The 20,450-nt window shown below is 34.1% G+C and overlaps 1 protein-coding gene across 12 annotated transcripts in view; it reads left to right on the top strand.

Moving 5' to 3' along the window:
- The window catches only part of LRBA (LPS responsive beige-like anchor protein), a 740,528-nt gene that overhangs the window by 295,411 nt on the left and 424,667 nt on the right, over positions 1-20,450 (top strand). For all 12 annotated transcript variants that reach the window (XM_072773570.1, XM_072773571.1, XM_072773578.1 and 9 more), the window contains one exon: positions 12,247-12,355. In XM_072773570.1, coding sequence (XP_072629671.1) covers positions 12,247-12,355 — 109 coding nt within the window. The remainder of the gene's footprint in view (positions 1-12,246; positions 12,356-20,450) is intronic.

Below are 20,450 nucleotides of genomic sequence, written 5' to 3'. Positions count from 1 at the left end.
GGATAGGGAGAAGATTTGTGAGGTGACACTTCATTTGAGTGAAGAAGTAGCCAATCAGTTTAAGATCTAGGTCATAGCATTTTAAGGTGAGGAAATAGCAAAGACAAAGGCCTTACAGAGGGAATGATGTTTGTTTATTATTGGAACAAGAGGCCAGAGTGCCTGGAACAAAATGAGTTAAAAAAGTATTGAGGCTTCAGATCACCTAGGGCCCCGTAAGATGGGGAAGGAAATTTGATTTTAATCTTGCTTAGTAAAAGTACATTGCAGAGTTTTAAGCAGAGGAGTAGCATGATACGACTTTTGGTTTCGGTTTTGTTTTCTGATGGTGACATTTAAGTTTTTTCTAATTTTAATTTATTTTTAACGTAGATTTTACCACCTTAACAATCTTAAAGTGTATGGTACAGTGGCATTAAGTATATTCATATTATTCTGCAACTGTCTCTATCATCCATCTCTAGAACTCATTTTATTTTACAGAACTGAAACTTTGCACTCATTAAGTAACTTCCCATTCCTCTCTCCCCCCAGCTCCTGGCAAATACCATTGTACTTTCAGTTTCCATAAATTTGATTACCCTAGGTACCTTGTTTAAGTGGAATCATATAGCATTTGTCTTTTGGTGTCTAGCTTTATTTTCTTAGCATAATGTCTTCAAGATTCATCCATGTTGTAGCACATGTCAGAATTTCCTTTTATTTCATTGTATGTATATACCACATTTTATTATACATTCATTCATTGGTAGACACTGGGTTGCTTCTACCTTTTGGTTTTTGTGACTAATGCTACTAGTCTCTGCTTTCATTTCTTTTGACTATAAAGCCAGGAGTGGAATTTTTGGATTGTATGATCTACATATTATCATTTTAATTTGTTTGAGGAATTGCTGTATTACTTAACTTGGGGCACAATTTCACATTCCCACCAACAGTGCATAAGAGTTTCAATTCTCCATGTCCTTGCTAACATTAATTATTTAATCCTAGGGCTTAGTTAAGTGGATTTAGGTTGTATTTATTAAAGTGGAAAAAAGTGAGGCAGAGATAGGGAAAGAGGTTTTATTGAGAATGGGGAGATAGAATCAAGAGTTCCATTTTGGAAATGTTAAATTTGAAATGCTCATTGGGTATTCACGTGAAGATTATATGAGTTGGAAATACAGGTAACCAAGAGAGTAGGTTTAAGGATATAGGAATCAGCATGTAGCTGAAATTTCAGGGTCACCAGATGGATGAGATAATTCAGGTAGAGGAAAGGGTACAGAACTGAGCTCTGGGACACAACAAAAATTAAAGGTCATACAGAGAAGGAGACTGGAAAGGAGAAAATGAAGAAGCAGCTAATAAGTAGGAGAAAAACCAGGAGCATGCTATATTGTATTGAAGAAAATAGAAGAAAATATTTTAAGAACCTTAATGTACTTAAGGTACAGTTACCTTACTATTTGCAGGTAGTCCTACCTTCCTTTTTTTTTTTTTTTTTTTTTTTTTTTTTTTTTTTAGTCCTACCTTCCTATGTTAGATGGTAAACTCCTTGTGGACAGTTTTATGCATCTTTGTATTCCTCACGTATAATAGCCTAGAATTGCCTGGCATCAGTGAGTATTCAGAGTTTATTTTCCCTATAAGCACTCCTGGACACCATCTATGCTCTGGGGATAGGAGGATAAATTATACAGGGTTGGTGCAATCTGGAATGGAAGATAATTGAGATGGTTCCATACAGAATGATACGATATAATAAGTGGTAACAAAAGAGGCATGCACACCTTAGTAGAGGATTAGTAGAGGATTTTGTGGTAACAAAAGAGGCATGCACACCTTAGTAGAGGATTAGTTCTGTGGAGGGAAAACAGATGTAGGATCAGGAAAAGTTTTATGTAGTTGACTTTTGAGTTTTGCTTTGAAGGATTAGTAAGATAGGCAAGATGGAATAAGAAATGAGGTCATTCCTGGCTGAGAGAATAGTAGGAACAGATGCAAAGAGGTGTAAAATATAAGGTGTAATGTTTGAGAAAGCAGTCTTAGAGTATAAAGAAATTGCAGAAGTGAGCCTGGTTTCTAAGCCATGCAAAGGTGTTAGCTCTCTTTTGTAGATCATGGGAAGGTAGTAACAACTTTAAAAAATGTACTGTGATGATCAGGCTTACATTTTGAAAAAGTAACTTTGATGAAGCATTGGCTAGAACAAGACTAAGGGAAAGAAGTTTGGCGACTATTTTAATAATTGCAGGTATGATGGTGAGTGCGTGAGGGGCCTTGGAAAATGTTACAGAGAGACAGTTTTTAGAGTTATTGCACAGGTTGAATGGAAAGTAGTCTATTGGATGTGAAGGATGATGAATAAGGAAGAGTCAAATATGATATTTCTAGCTTTAGTAACTGGACAAGTAGTGATAATGTTAGGGTAGAGAAGAAAAGAATGAATGACCTCTGAATAAGGGCCTAGTTTAATCACGTATGGTGTATTCTGCCCACAGAAATTTTTTTAGCTAAAACGAACAGATTTTTTTAGCATGACTCCTTCAGTGTTGAAAAATATTTTTACAAACAAGCGCATAAATATGTATACATACATATATAATTACTATATATGTACATATATAATACATGGTATACAGATAACCATGTATATTTCTATATGTTTAGAAAAATGTAGACAGGAACATAAACTCTTAGTGGTGATGTCTTCTGAAAAATGGACAGGAAAGAGGGTTTGGGGGCTTTCAGTTGTTGCTTCATTTAAAAATGATAAGTTGCATGATGTGTTTTCCTTTTAACAACATGCTTTACTTTTATGCTAAAGCACCAAAAACAGAAAAGAAGACATCAAGACAGAATATTATCTCTCTGCTTACCTCTCTTTGTCATGAATATCCATCTTGAAAAATAAACGTGAAAGAGTATTTTGGTTCTCTTCAAAATATAACACATTTTTTGGATACTCTTCATGACTTTGTTCATACTGTTTCCTGGAGTGTCCTTCCCTTTCCTTATTGCTTTTGCCCTTTATTTAAGGCTCATCGTTATGCTCTGGCTCTCTATTGTTTTGTTTTGTTTTTTTTAAAGATTTTATTTGAGAGAGAGAGAGGGAGAAGCAGACACCTTGATAAACAAGGAGCCAGACATTGGGCTCATCTCAGGAATATGAGATCATGGCCTGAGCCAAAGGCAGAAACGTAACTGACTGAGCCACTCAAGTGCCCCTCTATTGGTGTTTTCTAAATTTTTTAATTTTTTTTTTATTTGAGGAGTTCATAGTCCTCTTTGCTTCTACTGAACTATGATAGCATATGTATTCATATATAGTATTTTATTATCATTGCTGCATAACAAATTACCACAAACATTACAGTTTATTATCTTATCTATTTATTTATTTATAAATATTTATTTAAGAGAGAGAGAGAGAGCATACATGCATGCACACATGCTGGGCAGGGTGGGGGAGAGTCAGAGGCAGAGAGAGAGGAAGAAAGAAACTCAACCTGACTCCTTGCTAAGTGCAGGACTCCATCTCACTGCCCTGAGATTACCACACTGAGACCAGGACCTGAGCCAAAACCAAGAGTTAGATGCTTAAACCGACAGTGTCATCCAGGCACCCCCAAAGTTTAAAACAACATATATTTGCTTTTTTATAATTTTTGTGTGCCAGGTGTTTGGGCACAGCTCAACTGGATCCTCTACTTAGAATTTCATACATTTGTAAAGGTGTTGGCCAAGCTGTGTTCATCTCTGGAACTTGGATTCATTTTCTAAACTCATATTGTTGTTGGAATTTAGTTTCTTTTATTTGTAGGACTGGGTTCCCCATTTTCTTGCTTGCCGTCACTAGCATCCAGTCTTAGCTCCTAAAGGCTGTCTGTAGTACTTTGTCACATGGTCCTCTCATAACATGGTTGCTTACTTTTTTTAAGGATGGCTGTAGAATTTCCTCTAGTCAGCTAAAGCAGAGCCTTCTAACGTAACATGTCACAAGAGTGACTATGCCTTTACTTTGGTGTGTAAAGTAATCTATTTAAGGAATGACTATCCCGTCATCTTTGCTATTATATTCTGTTTCCTAGAAGCAAGTCCCAGATTTTGCCCAGGTTAAATTAAGTATGATGGGATAGAAGACCTTGACTCATTGGAGGTTACCCTGGAGTTTGTCTATCACAGCACTTGCATTAGAGTTTACAGCTGGAAAGAACCTCAGGATATTCTCTTCTCCCCAACTAAAATATAAGAAAAGCCTGTCTTCAGTGCTTAGCCTAGTCTTTATATTGTAGTAGATGTTGTGTAGATATTTGATAGGGATTCAAAAGACAGGGAATTATGTACAAACATGTTAGAAGGTCAGAAGATGCATTCAGTTAAAGTGTAAATGAAGTGATAAAGACTTGATTTTTAGAACATTGGCTGTGAAATATAGAGCATAAATTAAACCTGGAAATATTACAGAGGAAATACTGACAATATTTGCTGATTGATTAAGGGGCCTGTAGGAAGGTGGTAGGAAAGAGGGAGGAGACGAGAATAACTTTGAGGTTGCTTGGTTGGGGACTGGGAGGATGGTGTGTCTTTGACTAATCAATTCAATTAATGTTTGAGTGCTGTGAGGCAATATATTGATGTTAATTCACGATGTGGTTTTTTGTCTCTGGAGAGAAACTAAGAAGAACAACCAGTATTTCATGTTTATACTTATGAAAGCCCTTGCTTTCTCTATCTATAGAGTCATAGGAAGTTATTCATTAGCTGATTTTACACTTGCACTAGGGATTATTTTTATCTGTAATGCCTGAATGTGTACTATTTAGTAATATTTTGAAAAATACTCTAATGATCTTACCCCCAAATCATAACACATCACATTAACTTCTGAAGTGGCTGGGAGATAGTTTGGGGATTATGGAGAAGGTATGACAGATTTGGAATCAAATTATAAATAGTATATACGAACTTAATAGAGATATGAAGGGGTGCTGCGGTGGGTGGCTCAATCATTTAAATGTGTGACTCTTGGTCATCATCTCAGGGTCGTGAGATCAAGTCCTGAGTTGGGCTCCGGGCTAGGCATGGAGTCTGCTTAAGATTGTCTCTCTCTCGGTCTCTCTCTTCCCCTTTGCCCTTCCTGCTTCTTGTGTGTGCAGAGATCTTTGTCTCTCAACAAAACAAAACAACAACCAAATAAAGATGTGGAAAAAGTGGTAGAAGAACAGAAAGCTTTTCTATTTTCTTTAAAGATATTCTGGTTTTCTTTTAATTATTCCTTCTTGTAAAACTTCAAAGAACAGAGAAATAAGGGAGGAAAGCAGACCTACTTTCTAGAGCAGGGGCTGGCATACTTTTTTGTAAAAGGCCATATCGTAAATGTGTTAGACTTTCTAAGACATCATTGACAGGCCATATTTGGCCCACAGGCCCTATTTTGCTGAACTAATTCTAGATAAATGGCAGTTTGGGGTATTTTCTTTAATATTTTTTCCAAACTCATATTGTACATGATATTCTTTTAGTTTTCTTTTCTCACTTAACAATATATTGTGGAAATCCTTTTGTTGTCAATTCAGAAGAATATCTCATTATAGGTTTGCATATCTTGGTTCTTTTAGGTTTTCACCTTTAAAAACTGTTTTAGTGAAATACCTTGTGTGCACACGTGTGTTTCTGCACTTGAGGGAACATGTTCATATGGTAAGTTAGAAGGAGTGTAATCATTGCTTTGTATCAAAGTCTATGCATATTTTATTGACATTTTGATTAGAATATTAAAATATTGCTACCAGGAGAGACAAGTATCTGTTTATAGGCATACCATTGTTGATGACTGTTGTTGGGTCTAACTTTTGTAGGCATTGTATAGTTGCAGTTTAGGTAATTTATGCTATTAAATAAAAAAAAAAAATCTTAATCCTGCTCAACCTTTCTTTCCACTTTTAAAGAAAGAAGCTTAGAAGACCTATACATAGCAAACATGTTCAGAAGCATTGTATTTATATGAAATGAATCATTCTGTTAATATTCATGGTAGGTAAATGGTGTTATGAAAGTATTCATTAAAAATGGGACAATTATTCTTATATCCAGAGTATTTTGCTGGGAAGTTTAGAACTGTTATCATTACTAAAGCTCCATATTAGTCATTACATGGAAATGTCTTAGGTGGCACTAAAGTTAAACCATCTCTTAAGCTCTTGTTTTCTAATACCATACATGAACTAAAAAAATTTTTTATACAAAATGATTCTTATAGTGTATATTGTACTTTTGTACTATTTTTTTAAAAGATTTTATTTATTCATGATAGTCACAGAGAGAGAGAGAGAGGCAGAGACACAGGAGGAGGGAGAAGCAGGCCCCATGCAGGGAGCCCGACGTGGGATTCCATCCCAGGTCTCCAGGATCGCGCCCTGGGCCAAAGGCAGGCGCCAGACCACTGCGCCACCCAGGGATCCCTGTACTATGTATATTGTACTTTTGTACTATTGTACTTTTGCTCAACATTGTTAGTGAAATTAATTTTGTTATGTATAACATTAGTTGATTTTTTTGGTACTTACTGCTTAGTATTTTATTATATGAATATACTATTTTAATCCATTTTACTCTTAGTGGTCACTTGAGTAGTTGCTTGTCTTGGCTATTATAAGTAAAGTTGCTATAAACTTTTTTTCGGGCAGCCCTGGTGGCTCAGTGGTTTAGCGCTGCCTTCAGCCCAGGGTGTGATCCTGGAGACCCGGGATCGAGTCCCACGTTGGGCTTCCAGCATGGAGCCTGCCTCTTTCTCTCTCTCTCTCTCTCTCTTTCTCTCTCTCTGATTAATAAATAATAAAATCTTTAAAACAAAAAAACTTTTTTTCATACATTGTGTGATTATGAGAGTCCCTGTTGCTTTATATCCTTGCCAAAATTTGAAAATAACTTAAAAAAAATATATAGTAATTCTGGTGGGGTGTCGTACAGTTTATGGTTTTATTTGTATTTCTCTGGTGACTAGTAGTCTTGAACACCTTTTCATGGATTTATTTGCATTTTGGAAATCTTTTGGGAAGTGCTTATTCATGCATGTACTTCGCTCATTTAAAAATTATGATTATTGTCTTTTATTTGTAAGAATTCCTTATATAAGATGTAAGTTCCATGTTGATTATAAGTATTCCAAATGTATTCTCCCTTTCTTAAGTATATCTTTTAAATCTCTTAATAGTGGCTTTCATAAGCACAAATCTTTAATTTTAAAGAAGTCCAATATATCAGTATTTTTATGTTGTATTTTTTCAAGAAATCTTTAAGTCATGAAGATATTGTTGTACATGATCTTATGAAAGCTTCTAGAAGTGTTTAGTTCTTGTCTTTGATCAATTTGAAATTGATTTGTTATGGTTTGAGATAGAAGTCAAGGTTAATTTTGTTTATATGATTATGATTGATTGTTCCCGGACCAGTTACTGAAAAATCCCATCTCCTTCCTCCTTATTGCAATAGTACCTTTATCTTAAATCTGGTGAGCACATATGTGTGAATCTGTTTCTGGATGTTCTCCTCTGAAGGATTAGTCTGTTTATCTCTGTTTGCCCCAATACTATGCTATCTTGATTAATGGCCCAGTACTACATGGTCTCGATCTTTATAATAAGCCCTAATATTTGGTAGTATTAGTCCTCTGTTATAATTGTTATTTCTTCTCTTTCCTCCTCCTCTTTAAGAATGTCTCAGCTATTCTTTGTCTTTATATTTTCATATAACTGTCAGAATCAACTTGTCAAGTACCACAGAAAGACCTGCTAGAATTTTGACTGGGATTTGTTATAGCTATACATCACTTTATGGAGAATTGATATCTTTACAATATCACTTTCACTTTCATGAACATGATATCATTCTTTAATTTCTTTAAGTGTTCTTTAACTTCTCTCAGCATTCTTTTTATTAATATAGAATTCTAGCACATTTGGTTAGTTCCTACATATTTTGATGATTTTTAATGCTTTTGAAAGTAATACTTAAAATTATTTCCACTTTTTGGGTAACTACTAAATAGAGTGTAGTAGATTTTTATTTATTTTATCACTTATAGTGATCTAGGTCACTTCAGTCTAGTGATCTTCCTAAATTCAATTAGTAATTTTAATTGTTTACATATTTTTTTGGATTTTATTAATTTTTTAAAAGAACCAACTTTTAAGTTTATTGATTTTCTAAAGTGCATTTTTATTTCATAATTAATTTCTACTTTTTAAAAATTTCAATATATTGAATTTTCTGTGATCTCCTTCTCATTTGTTCAGTTGAATACTTAATATATTTTCAGAGTTTCTTCTATATTCAGTGTATAAATTTCTCTCCAACCATAGATTTAGCAGAATCCCACATTTTGATTTGATGTTTCCAATATCTTTCAGTTCAAAGCATTTACTAATTTCCATTATCAAGTTTTCTTTCATGCATGGGTTATTTAGAGGTATATTCATAAACTTCAAATATTGGTGGGAACAAGAGTTATTACTTACTGCTGCATCAACAATATTAGCAAAATCTGGCCTTAAAGCAACACACACTTATTATCTCATAGTTTCTGTTGATTAGAATTCTGGGCATGACTTGTTTGGCACCTCTGCTTCAATTTCTCTTATAAGCCTGTAGCTAAGGTGTTTGTGGGCTGCAGTCTCATCTGATATTTGGGGAAGTATCTGCTTCCAAGTTCATCTGGTTGTTGGCAGGATTTAGTTCTTTGTGAGTTTCTGAAATTGCGTTTCACTTCCTTGCTTGTCATTGTCTGAAGAATGTACTCAGCTTCTCACCACATGGGCTTCTCCACAGGCAGCTCATAACATGGCAGCTTTCTTCAGCTAAGCCATCAGGGTAGAGATTCAATAGAGAGAGACAACTAGTAAAATGGAAGTTTGACTCTTACGTAATGTAATAATGGAAATGGTATTTCTTCAATGTTACTGTGTTTTTTGCTTAGATGGATGCCATAGCTCCTGTCCACAATCTAAGGGAGAGGATTAAATGAGTCTGAGGACACTAGAAAGTTGGGAAAGTTGTAGGCCATCCTAGAGTTTCTTTGCTCAGAATGTTCTGTTATTTTTTTTCTAATTTAGTTCTACTGTGTAGAATGCACTCACTATGACTTCTTCCTTTAAAATTCATTACAGATTTCTTTGTGACCCCACATTTTGCCTGTTTTGTATATGATCCATGTTTTCATGATAAGAATATTCTTCACTTAAAGGCTATAATGTTATGTGTCCATTTCATCAGGTTTGTAATCACATCTTAAAATAGGCTATAGCTTTATATCTTCTACACCCAGTTGTAAATCACATTCTTAAGAACATTTATAAATTTATATTTATAATTATTATATTATAATTATTAAAATTTAAAATAAATACATTTGAAGTATTTATTGTTTTACCTCTAATTTTGTTTCTTAAAGCCAACTTTTTCTTATATTAATAAAAGTACATTAGTCTTCTTTCACTATTTTTCAAGTTGTTTATATTTTTGAAAAATTACGTTCAACATTTGTTAAAACCTTTATTGAAACTTTTATGTTTAAACAGCACATACTTTAAAAAAAATCTACTGACATAATTATTAAATCTGTTCCCTTCCTATATATTTCTGAGGTATTTTGGTTAAAACTTACCTTCTTGTTATTTGTACCCTTTTTATTTGCTCCATGTTTTGTGTGTTCTTTTTTTCCCTTCTTTTGAGGTAAATGTTTTTTGTTAACCAGTTTTTTTTCTATTGGTGTATTGGTTATACATTATTTTAGATAACTTTAGTGGTTGACTAGGGATTGAAATGTGAATATTAGAGTTGTTAACATCCTAAATAGTTTCTTTCACCAATTCATAGACAATGAAAGAACATTACAACACTAATTCCTTTTAATTTCTTTTGCTTTGAGTGCTGTTATACATTTAAACATTATGACATTTTTGAATTTTAGAAGTCATTATTATAATTGTTGTAAACATTCAGTATTCTTTTAGATTTACCCATGTTGACTTTTTCTTTTGTTTTCTACTTCATTGTGTTACATCAATCTGATATTATTTTCCTTGTCTGAAAAACTCCCTTTAGTGTGGATTGTCTGCTGACAATTTCTTTCTGTTTTGTTTGTCATTAAATGTGCTTATTTTATTTTTGCCTGAGAGGAAAAATTTTTCCTCTGTCCTCTTAGGTTCGTTCTTTGGGGGCCTGTGAAACAAATTCAGAAAAGATTAGTAAGAGAAAAGACAGCTTTTTAAATTCATGGATGTTGAAGAGAATTCATAGAAAAATGTCACTTGAAGAGATTAAATTTTGAGGCTTTATACTATCTTAATAGGTGAGGGGGAAGAAAGAAGGGCACTTAGGGGAAAACAAATGACTTTAAAGAAAAATAAATGAACCCTTAGGAGAATAGATGGGAGATAAGATAGTTTTGTGACAATATCCCTTTAGGCAATTTCCTATCCAGGTGCTGACTTCTAAGTGTCTATGTAATAGAAGTCATTCTTTCCTGGTTGAGAAACTTCAGTGGAGAGGACTTGTGACAGATGAATTCTTTTGGGAGACTGTACTCCTAGGCAGATAAGGGAGTTTCAGAAAAAAAGACTCTTCATAGTGTTTATATTCTGGATACTTTCACTTTTATTGTTAAAAGGTGTTTTTTGGGGGTATAGCATTCTTAGCTGCTTTTTTTGTTTAGCACTTGATAGAGGTTATTGCATTCTTATCTGGCTTCCATCAGTCTTATTCTTGCTCTTTTGAAAGGGGGGGGAAGGGGAGTGCCCTTACCTCTTCCATTTTCTCCCTCTCTCTGGCTGCCATTAAGATTTTTTTCCTCTGACAGTTTTATTATGATTTGACTAGGTGTGGTATTCTTTGATCCTACTTGGAGTTTGTAACACTTCAACATATGGATCAATGTTTTTTTCCCCCAGTTTTCAAAAAATGTTGCCCATTATCTCTTCAAATATTGTTCTTTTTGAATTATTTGTCTTCTTTCCTTACTTCAGATACGTTCATGTTAGACCTTTTTATCATGTTCTGTGTATCTGTTATTTATTTTTCTTACCATGCTTCTGTTTAGTTGTCATTGACCTATTCTTCAGTTAAGTACTTCTTTATTTGAGTTTAATATTAATAAGCTGGTAAATATATTCTTAATTTCATGTTTGTTTTGTTGAGTAGTTTTAGAGTTTGCAATCTCTACTGGAATTCTTTTTCTTAGAATCTGTTGTCCTGAACTGTAACTACATTTATTTCAGTGTTCAGATATGAAACTTTACTATCTTGATTGTCTAAGTTGGCTTCTGTTTGGTTTTCATTCCTTTATTGTCTCTTGCCATTTCTGTTAACTGGTGATTGACTGTTGGAAATTATATTTAAAATTACAGGGGTAAGTGTAAGTCTGTAGGTGATGATATCTTCCACTAAGGATTTCCTTTGATTTCTGATTAAGAGTTAGACTAGGTGCTGATTATGTTAATTTAGGACTGAGTTGTTTCAAAGCTAGAGAGTTTTAAATATTTGTGAGAGGTTGCCCTATTTCATTTGTTTGGAATAGAGTTCTCCTGTATTGGTATGTCTATTTTTCTTCTCATCTTGTGAGATTTTGAAATTTTTGTTTCGCTTTTAGGCTTTCACATAATCTAAGTACAACTCACTATAATGTTGTTTGAGAGTCTGTTTTTGTGTCTCTGAGGTCTGGTCTGTTCTATTTCCTAAGATATACTTGGGTTCCTTCTCTAAGCCTGGATAATCCACTAGGATCCCTCCACCCTGGCAGTTTATAACATTCAATTTTTGTCTCCCTAGCTCGCTCTGTAAGACTGTTTCTGTTTAGCTTCTCTATTTCCACCTGTGAAAAGTAAATGTTTCAATGAGAAAAGTCATGCTGAATGTCTTCTGTGTGCTTTCTTCTCTAAGATCTTGGCTCCTTAAATCGTGGCTGCCTTGTAAACTCTCCAGTACCTTAAAAAAGACTAAAACACAAATTTAATCCAGCAGTTTTAGTTTTTGTTGGATAGCTAGTTGGATAAAAGCTATTCTGCTATTGCCAGAAGGATAACTTTTTGCTGTTATATCCTTTAATTATTTAGAGTGACATAATGGCATTTCATTGGACATGATGACAGAAGAGGAGAGTAAACATCCTTTCCTTCCCCAATAACAAGATACATTGACTTTGAGCAGTGATTAATCATATGAGTGTATACATTTATTTATTTGACAGTATTCATCTCTTTATAGGTTGCTTAGCCAAACAATGAAGGATCATCTAGTAAGAGTAGCAAATGAAGCTGAATTTATCCTGAGCAGGCAACGAGCAGAGGATATTCACAGACATGCAGAATTTGAGGTAGGTGAAACATGGTTGGTTTGAGGAACTTGCCATTTTTAATGGTAACTGTGGGAAACTGCATAGGTAAAATGGTCTATATATCATATAGATATATCACATATCATCAAAAAATTACATATTTTTGAGAGTCATGGGGAATTCTGGAAAGATAGTAGTACAGTTATCTGTAGCACTCTGTTCTCAACTCCATTTTATCTACAAATTTCTCATGGCAGCTTCTATGTTTGGTTGACCTCATCTTAACCATATAAGTGGGTTTTGGCTCAAAAATTCCAATAATGTGAGTAGTGAAGGACTTCTGGCCTCTCTGGGCAAGGCAGAGCTAGTTAACCAGAAATGACAACCAAGCAGAAGAAAAATTGCTTTGGTAGAGAAAAGATATTCCAGGTTTTAGGGAGAAGCTGAAACTTAAGTTCATGAAGTTTCTTTACCCTTGAGGTTTGAGACCATGCTAACATTTGTAGCTGAGGAAATGAGGGAGCATACAGCTTTTTTGTTTGGTTTTGAGTCCTCACAGAGGGGAACAGTGACAGACTCATCTTGGGGACCACTACTTATCTTAGCAGTTGCGCATGAACACATGTAATAAATGTGAATTCACAGGGGGAATTTAATGGTGCTGTGGCTATATAAATTACCAAAATTCACACCTAAAGTGAAGTAGAAAATTTGACACATTTACTAAGAATTAAAAAAGTTAAAAAGTACCATTTGAATTGTTTAGAAAATGTTAAAGCAGATAATTCAGATGTTGCTGATTCTTCTGATACATTAAAAAAAGATGCACTCCCAGAACATTTTATACAACTGTCACAACATGAAAAAGACACTGGAAAAATAAACTCTAGAAGACCAATTTCATGTCAGAATACGGGTATGAAATTCTAACTAAAACTTGAACCAACAATTTAACAATATAAGGAAAGAATTATATAGTGTGACTACTTAGAATTTACTCATGGAATCTAAAGATGGTTTAATATTAAGATATTTACCTACAAAATAAATTATCAACAAATTAAAAATTGAAAACTTATGTGAAGGTATCAATAAATGTAGAAGGAAGCAAATGATAAATTTTAGCAACTAGCCCTAATAAAACAGAAAAATATGTATATAACAGTCTAAATATGATAAACTTTACTAAACATCATTTTAAATGGAGAAAGCTATTTTTATTAAAATCAGAAAAAAGTGATACCTACTGTCACCATTACATAAAATTTCTTGGATGTTTTTGTAAGTGTAAAATATAGTTAATGTAAATGCAAGAAAAGAAGACATAATAAGAATTTCAATGTCAATGTTACCCATGGCAATTTACACGTTTAATGCAATCCCTATCAAAATACCATGGACTTTCTTCAGAGAGTTAGAACAAATTATTTTAAAATTTGTGTGGAATCAGAAAAGACCCTGAATAGCCAGGGGAATTTTAAAAACGAAAACCATGTCTGGGGGCATCACAATGCCAGATTTCAGGTTGTACTACAAAGCTGTGGTCATCAAGACAGTGTGGTACTGGCACAAAAACAGACACATAGATCAATGGAACAGAATAGAGAACCCAGAAGTGGACCCTGAACTTTATGGTCAACTAATATTCGATAAAGGAGGAAAGACTATCCATTGGAAGAAAGACAGTCTCTTCAATAAATGGTGCTGGGAAAATTGGACATCCACATGCAGAAGAATGAAACTAGACCACTCCCTTTCACCATACACAAAGATAAACTCAAAATGGATGAAAGATCTAAATGTGAGACAAGATTCCATCAAAATCCTAGAGAAGAACACAGGCAACACCCTTTTTGAACTCGGCCACAGTAACTTCTTGCAAGATACATCCACAAAGACAAAAGAAACAAAAGCAAAAATGAACTATTGGGACTTCATCAAGATAAGAAGCTTTTGCACAGCAAAGGATACAGTCAACAAAACTAAAAGACAGCCTACAGAATGGGAGAAGATATTTGCAAATGACGTATCAGATAAAGGGTTAGTTTCCAAGATCTATAAAGAACTTATTAAACTCAACACCAAAGAAACAATCCAATCATGAAATGGGCAAAAGACATGAAGAGAAATCTCACAGAGGAAGACATAGACATGGCCAACACGCACATGAGAAAATGCTCTGCATCACTTGCCATCAGGGAAATACAAATCAAAACCGCAATGAGATACCACCTCACCCCAGTGAGAATGGGGAAAATTAACAAGGCAGGAAACCACAAATGTCGGAGAGGATGTGGAGAAAGGGGAACCCTCTTGCACTGTCGGTGGGAATGTGAACTGGTGCAGCCACTCTGGAAAACTGTGTGGAGGTTCCTCAAAGAGTTAAAAATAGATCTGCCCTACGACCCAGCAATTGCACTGCTGGGGATTTACCCTAAAGATACAGATACAATGAAACGCCACGACACCTGCACCCCAATGTTTATAGCAGCAATGTCCACAATAGCCAAACTGTGGAAGGAGCCTCAGTGTCCATCGAAATATGAATGGATAAAGAAGATGTGGTTTATGTATACAATGGAATATTACTCAGCCATTAGAAACGACAAATACCCACCATTTGCTTCAACGTGGATGGAACTGGAGGATATTATGCTGAGTGAAGTAAGTCAATCTGAGAAGGACAAACATTATATGTTCTCATTCATTTGGGGAATATAAAAAATAGTGAAAGGGAATATATGGGAAGGGAGAGGAAATGTGTGGGAAATATCAGAAAGGGAGACAGAACATAAAGACTCCTAACTCTGGGAAACGAACTAGGGGTGGTGGAAGGGGAGGAGGGCGGGGGGTGGGGGTGACTGGGTGACGGGCACTGAGGGGGGCACTTGATGGGATGAGCACTGGGTGTTATTCTGTATGTTGGTAAATTGAACACCAATAAAAAATAAATTTATTAAAAAAAAGAATTTCAGATTGCTAATGCTGTGGTACAGGAAAAATCTAAGAGATTCTTAAACATTTTTCTACTAGAATTAATAGGGACTTTGGTGAAATTATTGGCTGTAAGATTAATGTGCAAAAAATTGTATCATTTGATGACTGAGCAGCAGTGGTCAGTATAAATGGAAATCAATAATAAAGTCTGTTTCCAGTTAAGAGAAAAATACTGTTTTGGGTCAAATTCTCTAAGAATGAAGTTAGTGTTTGGAACAAAACTATAAAAGCTTAATACAAAACAAAATATAAACTACTAGAAAGTCATTCTATGCTGGATTGTATCTGTTGCTCTGTGTGTGTGTGTGTGTGTGAGAGAGAGAGAGAGAGAGAGAGAATCATTGTTTTATTTTGAAATAAATGGTTACTTCTAGAAAGGTTCTGAGTAATACAAGAGCTATTCACCCTTCTCCTAGATTCTGTGATCTTAAAGTTCTATTACATTTGCTTTTCTCCCCCTTTTTCTGTTTTTCTGAATTTGAGAGCAAGGTGAAGTCAGAGGGATCTTCTATTTTTAATTTTTTCAGTGAGAATTTCCTATGCCTTTTTTCTGTTTTAATTCTACAGTTATTAAATCAGAAAATTAACATTGGTTATAACCTGTATAACACTAGTTATTATTTAATCCACAGTCCTTATTCATGTTTTCTCAGTTGTCTCCATAATGACCTTTATAGTCAAAATTGAATAATTTTAATGTCACAAAAATGTCAGTTTTTCTCACATATGTAAAGTCAGTGCAATATCCATTAGCATACCACTCATTAGAAAAACAGTGGAGTAATTTAATACCTTAATATCCTTTTAAAAATATCCAAATATTAAGTACTTCCCAATTATATATTCAGATATCTAAATATCCAGTTAATATGGGAAAATAAATGCCTTTATATAGCCCTAAGATTTATGAAAAAGAATACTGAAGATGTACTTGCCTTTCCAGATATACAGTACTAATTAATATTATAAAAGACAGCATATACAAAAAAAATCTTCCCCGTGAAATAATGAAAGATGACATAGTACATGTAATTGGGAAATATTTGGAAAACTATAAAAGTGGAAATAAGGTATATGAGGGAAAATTCTGAGGAAGACAGATGCTTAGCAAGTGTAAAATTGTAAAACTTAACAGCTGTTACTACACATAACACTGTAAACTGAGGAAAGATATCAGCAACATGTGAAGACATAATGGAGTATGGAAAGATTGATAAACTAATATGTTCACTATATTATTAATTTTTATGAAATGATAAGAGAAAAATAACCCAAAGATTCAGAGAATTTGAACAAGAATTTCATTGAAGAATATAAGTAACCAGTAATATATAAAATGATAAAAACAAATATTAAAGGAAATGTAAACTTCAGAAATCATGATCTTTCATTTCTTTATTCTTAGATTGGGATAAAGTAATGAGTAATAAGTAAATATAGTGATGTACTGCTGAAGGAGATAGTGTAGGTGGCCAGTGGTATTTTTTTTATGTTTTTAGTGGTAATATACATTTTAAATGTATAAATACATAAGGCATTCTGGCCATATGTATTTTGATAATTATATAGACACACAAATACTCATTTGCCCACTAATCCTATTCTATCAGTATATCATTTGGAAATATAAAGTATAAGTATATAAGGATATACGAAGAAGGCTTTTTATTGCAGCTTTGTATGTAAACTCTAAGAGTTACATACAAAGCTCTAACAGAAGGAAAAGTCTCTGTACAGGAAAAACCCAGTAGTTTCTCAAAGAACAAGAAGTTTATAAATTATGAAAAAGATTACCTGGTCGGTCGCATATTTTTTTTTAAATAAGAGGTTTATTCATGCAATTGTTTTTTAAATTGCATATTTCAATTCACAGCCCATTATGAAAACTGAGGACATTAGTCCTCTCATATTTTTTTCATTATTTTTCTGTTCACTCTCCAAATTTTAAAGTTGTACTTTAATTTTCATGTTGTCTAAATATATAACATTCATGTTTTAAAATCACAATTCTTTTTTTATTGGAGTTCAATTTGCCAACATATAGCATATCACCCAGTGTTCATCCCGTCAAGTGCCCCACTCAGTGCCCATCACCCAGTGACCCCAACCACTCGCCCACCTCCCTTTCACCACCCCTTGTTCATTTCCCAGAGTTAGGAGTCTCTCATGTTCTGTCACCCTCTCTGATTTTTTCACTCCTTTCCCGTTTATTCTCTTTCACTATTTTTTATATTCCCCCAATGAATGAGACCATATAATGTTTGTCCTTCTCCGATTGACTTATTTCAATCAGCATAATACCCTCCAATTCCATCCACATTGAAGCAAATGGTGAGTATTTTTTGTTTCTAATGGCTAAGTAATATTCCATTGTATATATAGACCACAGCTTCTTTATCCATTCATCTTTCGATGGACATCGAGACTCCTTCTACAGTTTGGCTATTGTGGCCATTGCTGCTATACACATTGGGGTGCAGGTGTCCCGGCATTTCATTGTATCTGTATCTTTGAGGTAAATCCCCAGCAGTGCAATTGCTGGGTCGTAGGGCAGATCTATTTTTAACTCTTTGAGGAACCTCCACACAGTTTTCCAGAGTGGACGTACCAGTTCACATTCCCACCAACAGTGCAAGAGGGTTCCCTTTTCTCCGCATCCTCTCCAACATTTGTTGTTTCCTGCCTTGTTAATTTGCCCCATTCTCACTGGGGTGAGGTGGTATCTCATTGTGGCTTTGATTTGTATTTCCCTGATAACAGGGGGCGCGGAGCATTTTCTTATGTGTTTGTTGGCCATGTCTATGTCTTCCTCTGTGAGATTTCTGTTCATGTCTTTTGCCCATTTCATGATTGGATTGTTTGTTTCTTTGGTGTTGAGTTTAATAAGTTCTTTATAGATCTTGGATACTAGCCCTTTATCTAATATGTCATTTGCAAATATCTCCCATTCTGTAGGTTGTCTTTTAGTTTTGTTGACTGTTTCTTTTGCTGTGCAGAAGCTTTTTATCTTAAGTCCCAATAGTTCATTTTTGCTTTTGTTTCCCTTGCCTTCATAGATGTATCTTACAAGAAGTTGCTGTGGCCGAGTTCAGAAAGGGTGTTGCCTGTGTTCTTCTCTAGGATTTTGATGGATTCTTGTCTCACATTTAGATCTTTCATCCATTTTGAATGTATCTTCGTGTCTGGTGTAAGAGAATGGTCTAATTTCATTCTTCTGCATGTGACTGTCCAATTTTCCCAGCACCATTTATTGAAGAGACTGTCTTTTTTCCAATAGATAGACTTTCCTGCTTTGTATATTAGTTGACTATAGAGTTGAGAGGTCATTTCTGGCTTCTCTGTTGTGTTCCATTGATCTATGTGTCTGTTTTTGTGCCAGTACCACACTGTCTTGATGATCACAGCTTTGTAGTACAACCTGAAATCTGGCATTGTGATGCCCCCAGACATGGTTTTCGTTTTTAAAATTCCCCTGGCTATTCGGGGTCTTTTCTGATTCCACACAAATCTTAAGATGATTTGTTCCAATTCTTCGAAGAAAGTCCATGGTGTTTTGATAGGATACAATCACAATTCTGACAGTGCTTGAGCGATTGAAAATATTTAAGTGGATTCAGTACTCCCCTTCTATTATTCACAGTTTCTTAATTCTAGCCCTCAATTGATTTGCTTCTATTCTGTCTGATATTTCTTTATTTGCCCATGAAGTTCATCTCCTTAACAGCAGTAATGGCTCAGTATTGAACATCATTTATCAAATTTTCTTGGAACATGGTCTTTTGTTATTATCTGCAAATTCACATTTTCTTCAGTTCTTGAAATTAGATTTTGAAATATTTTAGTGTTTTTTCACTTTTATTTTTTCTTTAGTTAGCAACATAATCAGTCAGATATGTCTTTTTGTCTTATCAGTTACTTCTTTTTTTACTTTCTTTGATCTCTAGTCATCAGTAATTACAATTTTAGTGTTTCATTTTGTTCCTGATATTTGTAATTTATTCGTCTCTAATGATTATATTTTGTTTTTATTTAGGTCTTCAACTTTTCATTTTGTTCACTTATTTTAACTTTTATTTTTGTGTGTTTATTATATTTTTGTTATTTTCATTTGAAGATAATCATGGGGTATTTCCTTTTTTTGTTACATTTTCTCAGGATTCATAGTCATTTGTATAGAATCTTTCAGTTTTACATAAAAATTTTTGTTATTTAGCTTATTTTTTATGTATTCATGGATTAGTGATATATGTTTGTGTCACTACCGTGCTTTTATTTTTCATCTTGTTTACGCTTAGAATGTTCTGCTTAGATAGTCTATTCGTTTAGACAAACAATATCTTCATGATTTCTTCCCTTCTCTCCACTGTATATAAAGCTAATTTTTTCTCCTTCTGAACTATAGTCTGATTCTTGCGATTTGATATTTATCTGATATTATACAGCTTATCATGAAGAGAGGGAGAGATCTTTGAAATAGGCGAGGAGGTTTTCTTAACACACCTAAGTTTATATTCTTTTGTAGGGTTTTTAACAATCTTCTGCCAAGTTTGTTCCATCTTATTAGAAGCTATGGACAATTCTCATCAGGGAAAAATGTGATTAGGTTTTAAATAATTATCCATCATTTCAGAAAGTAATCTTGAGTCTATTTCTGTCCTGGGAAGTCAGCCCTATATTTTTTCTTCCTTGCTTCATGCTTCATCAGTTTTTACACTGTAGGTTTTACACTGTAGGCTTTTATCTTCAATTAGAAGATGCAAGGAATAGTAATACCTTCTCAGTTTGTTTCTCTCCATATATGAAGGTGTTAAGAACATTTCCCAGAATTTTGTCAAATGAACAGTGTTGCTTTGGGCAAGTGGGGCATGGTTAAGAACTAAACTTTGCTGCACCCTTAGCCCTAGTTCCAGTAGGTTTATTTTCTTCATGGCAACCAATTATTTAATATTTGATGCTGTATGTTATATTCTTTTTGTTGCTTGGTTATTAAAAACTTTATTAAGTTTCCTTTTTTTTGCTTATAAATTTTTTGTTTGCTAATTTTTTAGAAATAGAAGAAAAAAGTTCTTAATTGCCATTTCAGCCTATCATTCTAACCTGTATCTTATTCCTTAGTGTCCTTTCTAATTGATATGGA

Source organism: Canis lupus, chromosome 13 (assembly GCF_048164855.1).
Source record: "Canis lupus baileyi chromosome 13, mCanLup2.hap1, whole genome shotgun sequence".
Classification (NCBI taxonomy): domain Eukaryota; kingdom Metazoa; phylum Chordata; class Mammalia; order Carnivora; family Canidae; genus Canis; species Canis lupus.
The sequence above is the reverse complement of the archived record's forward strand: the minus strand, read 5'-3'. Positions and strand labels throughout refer to the sequence as shown.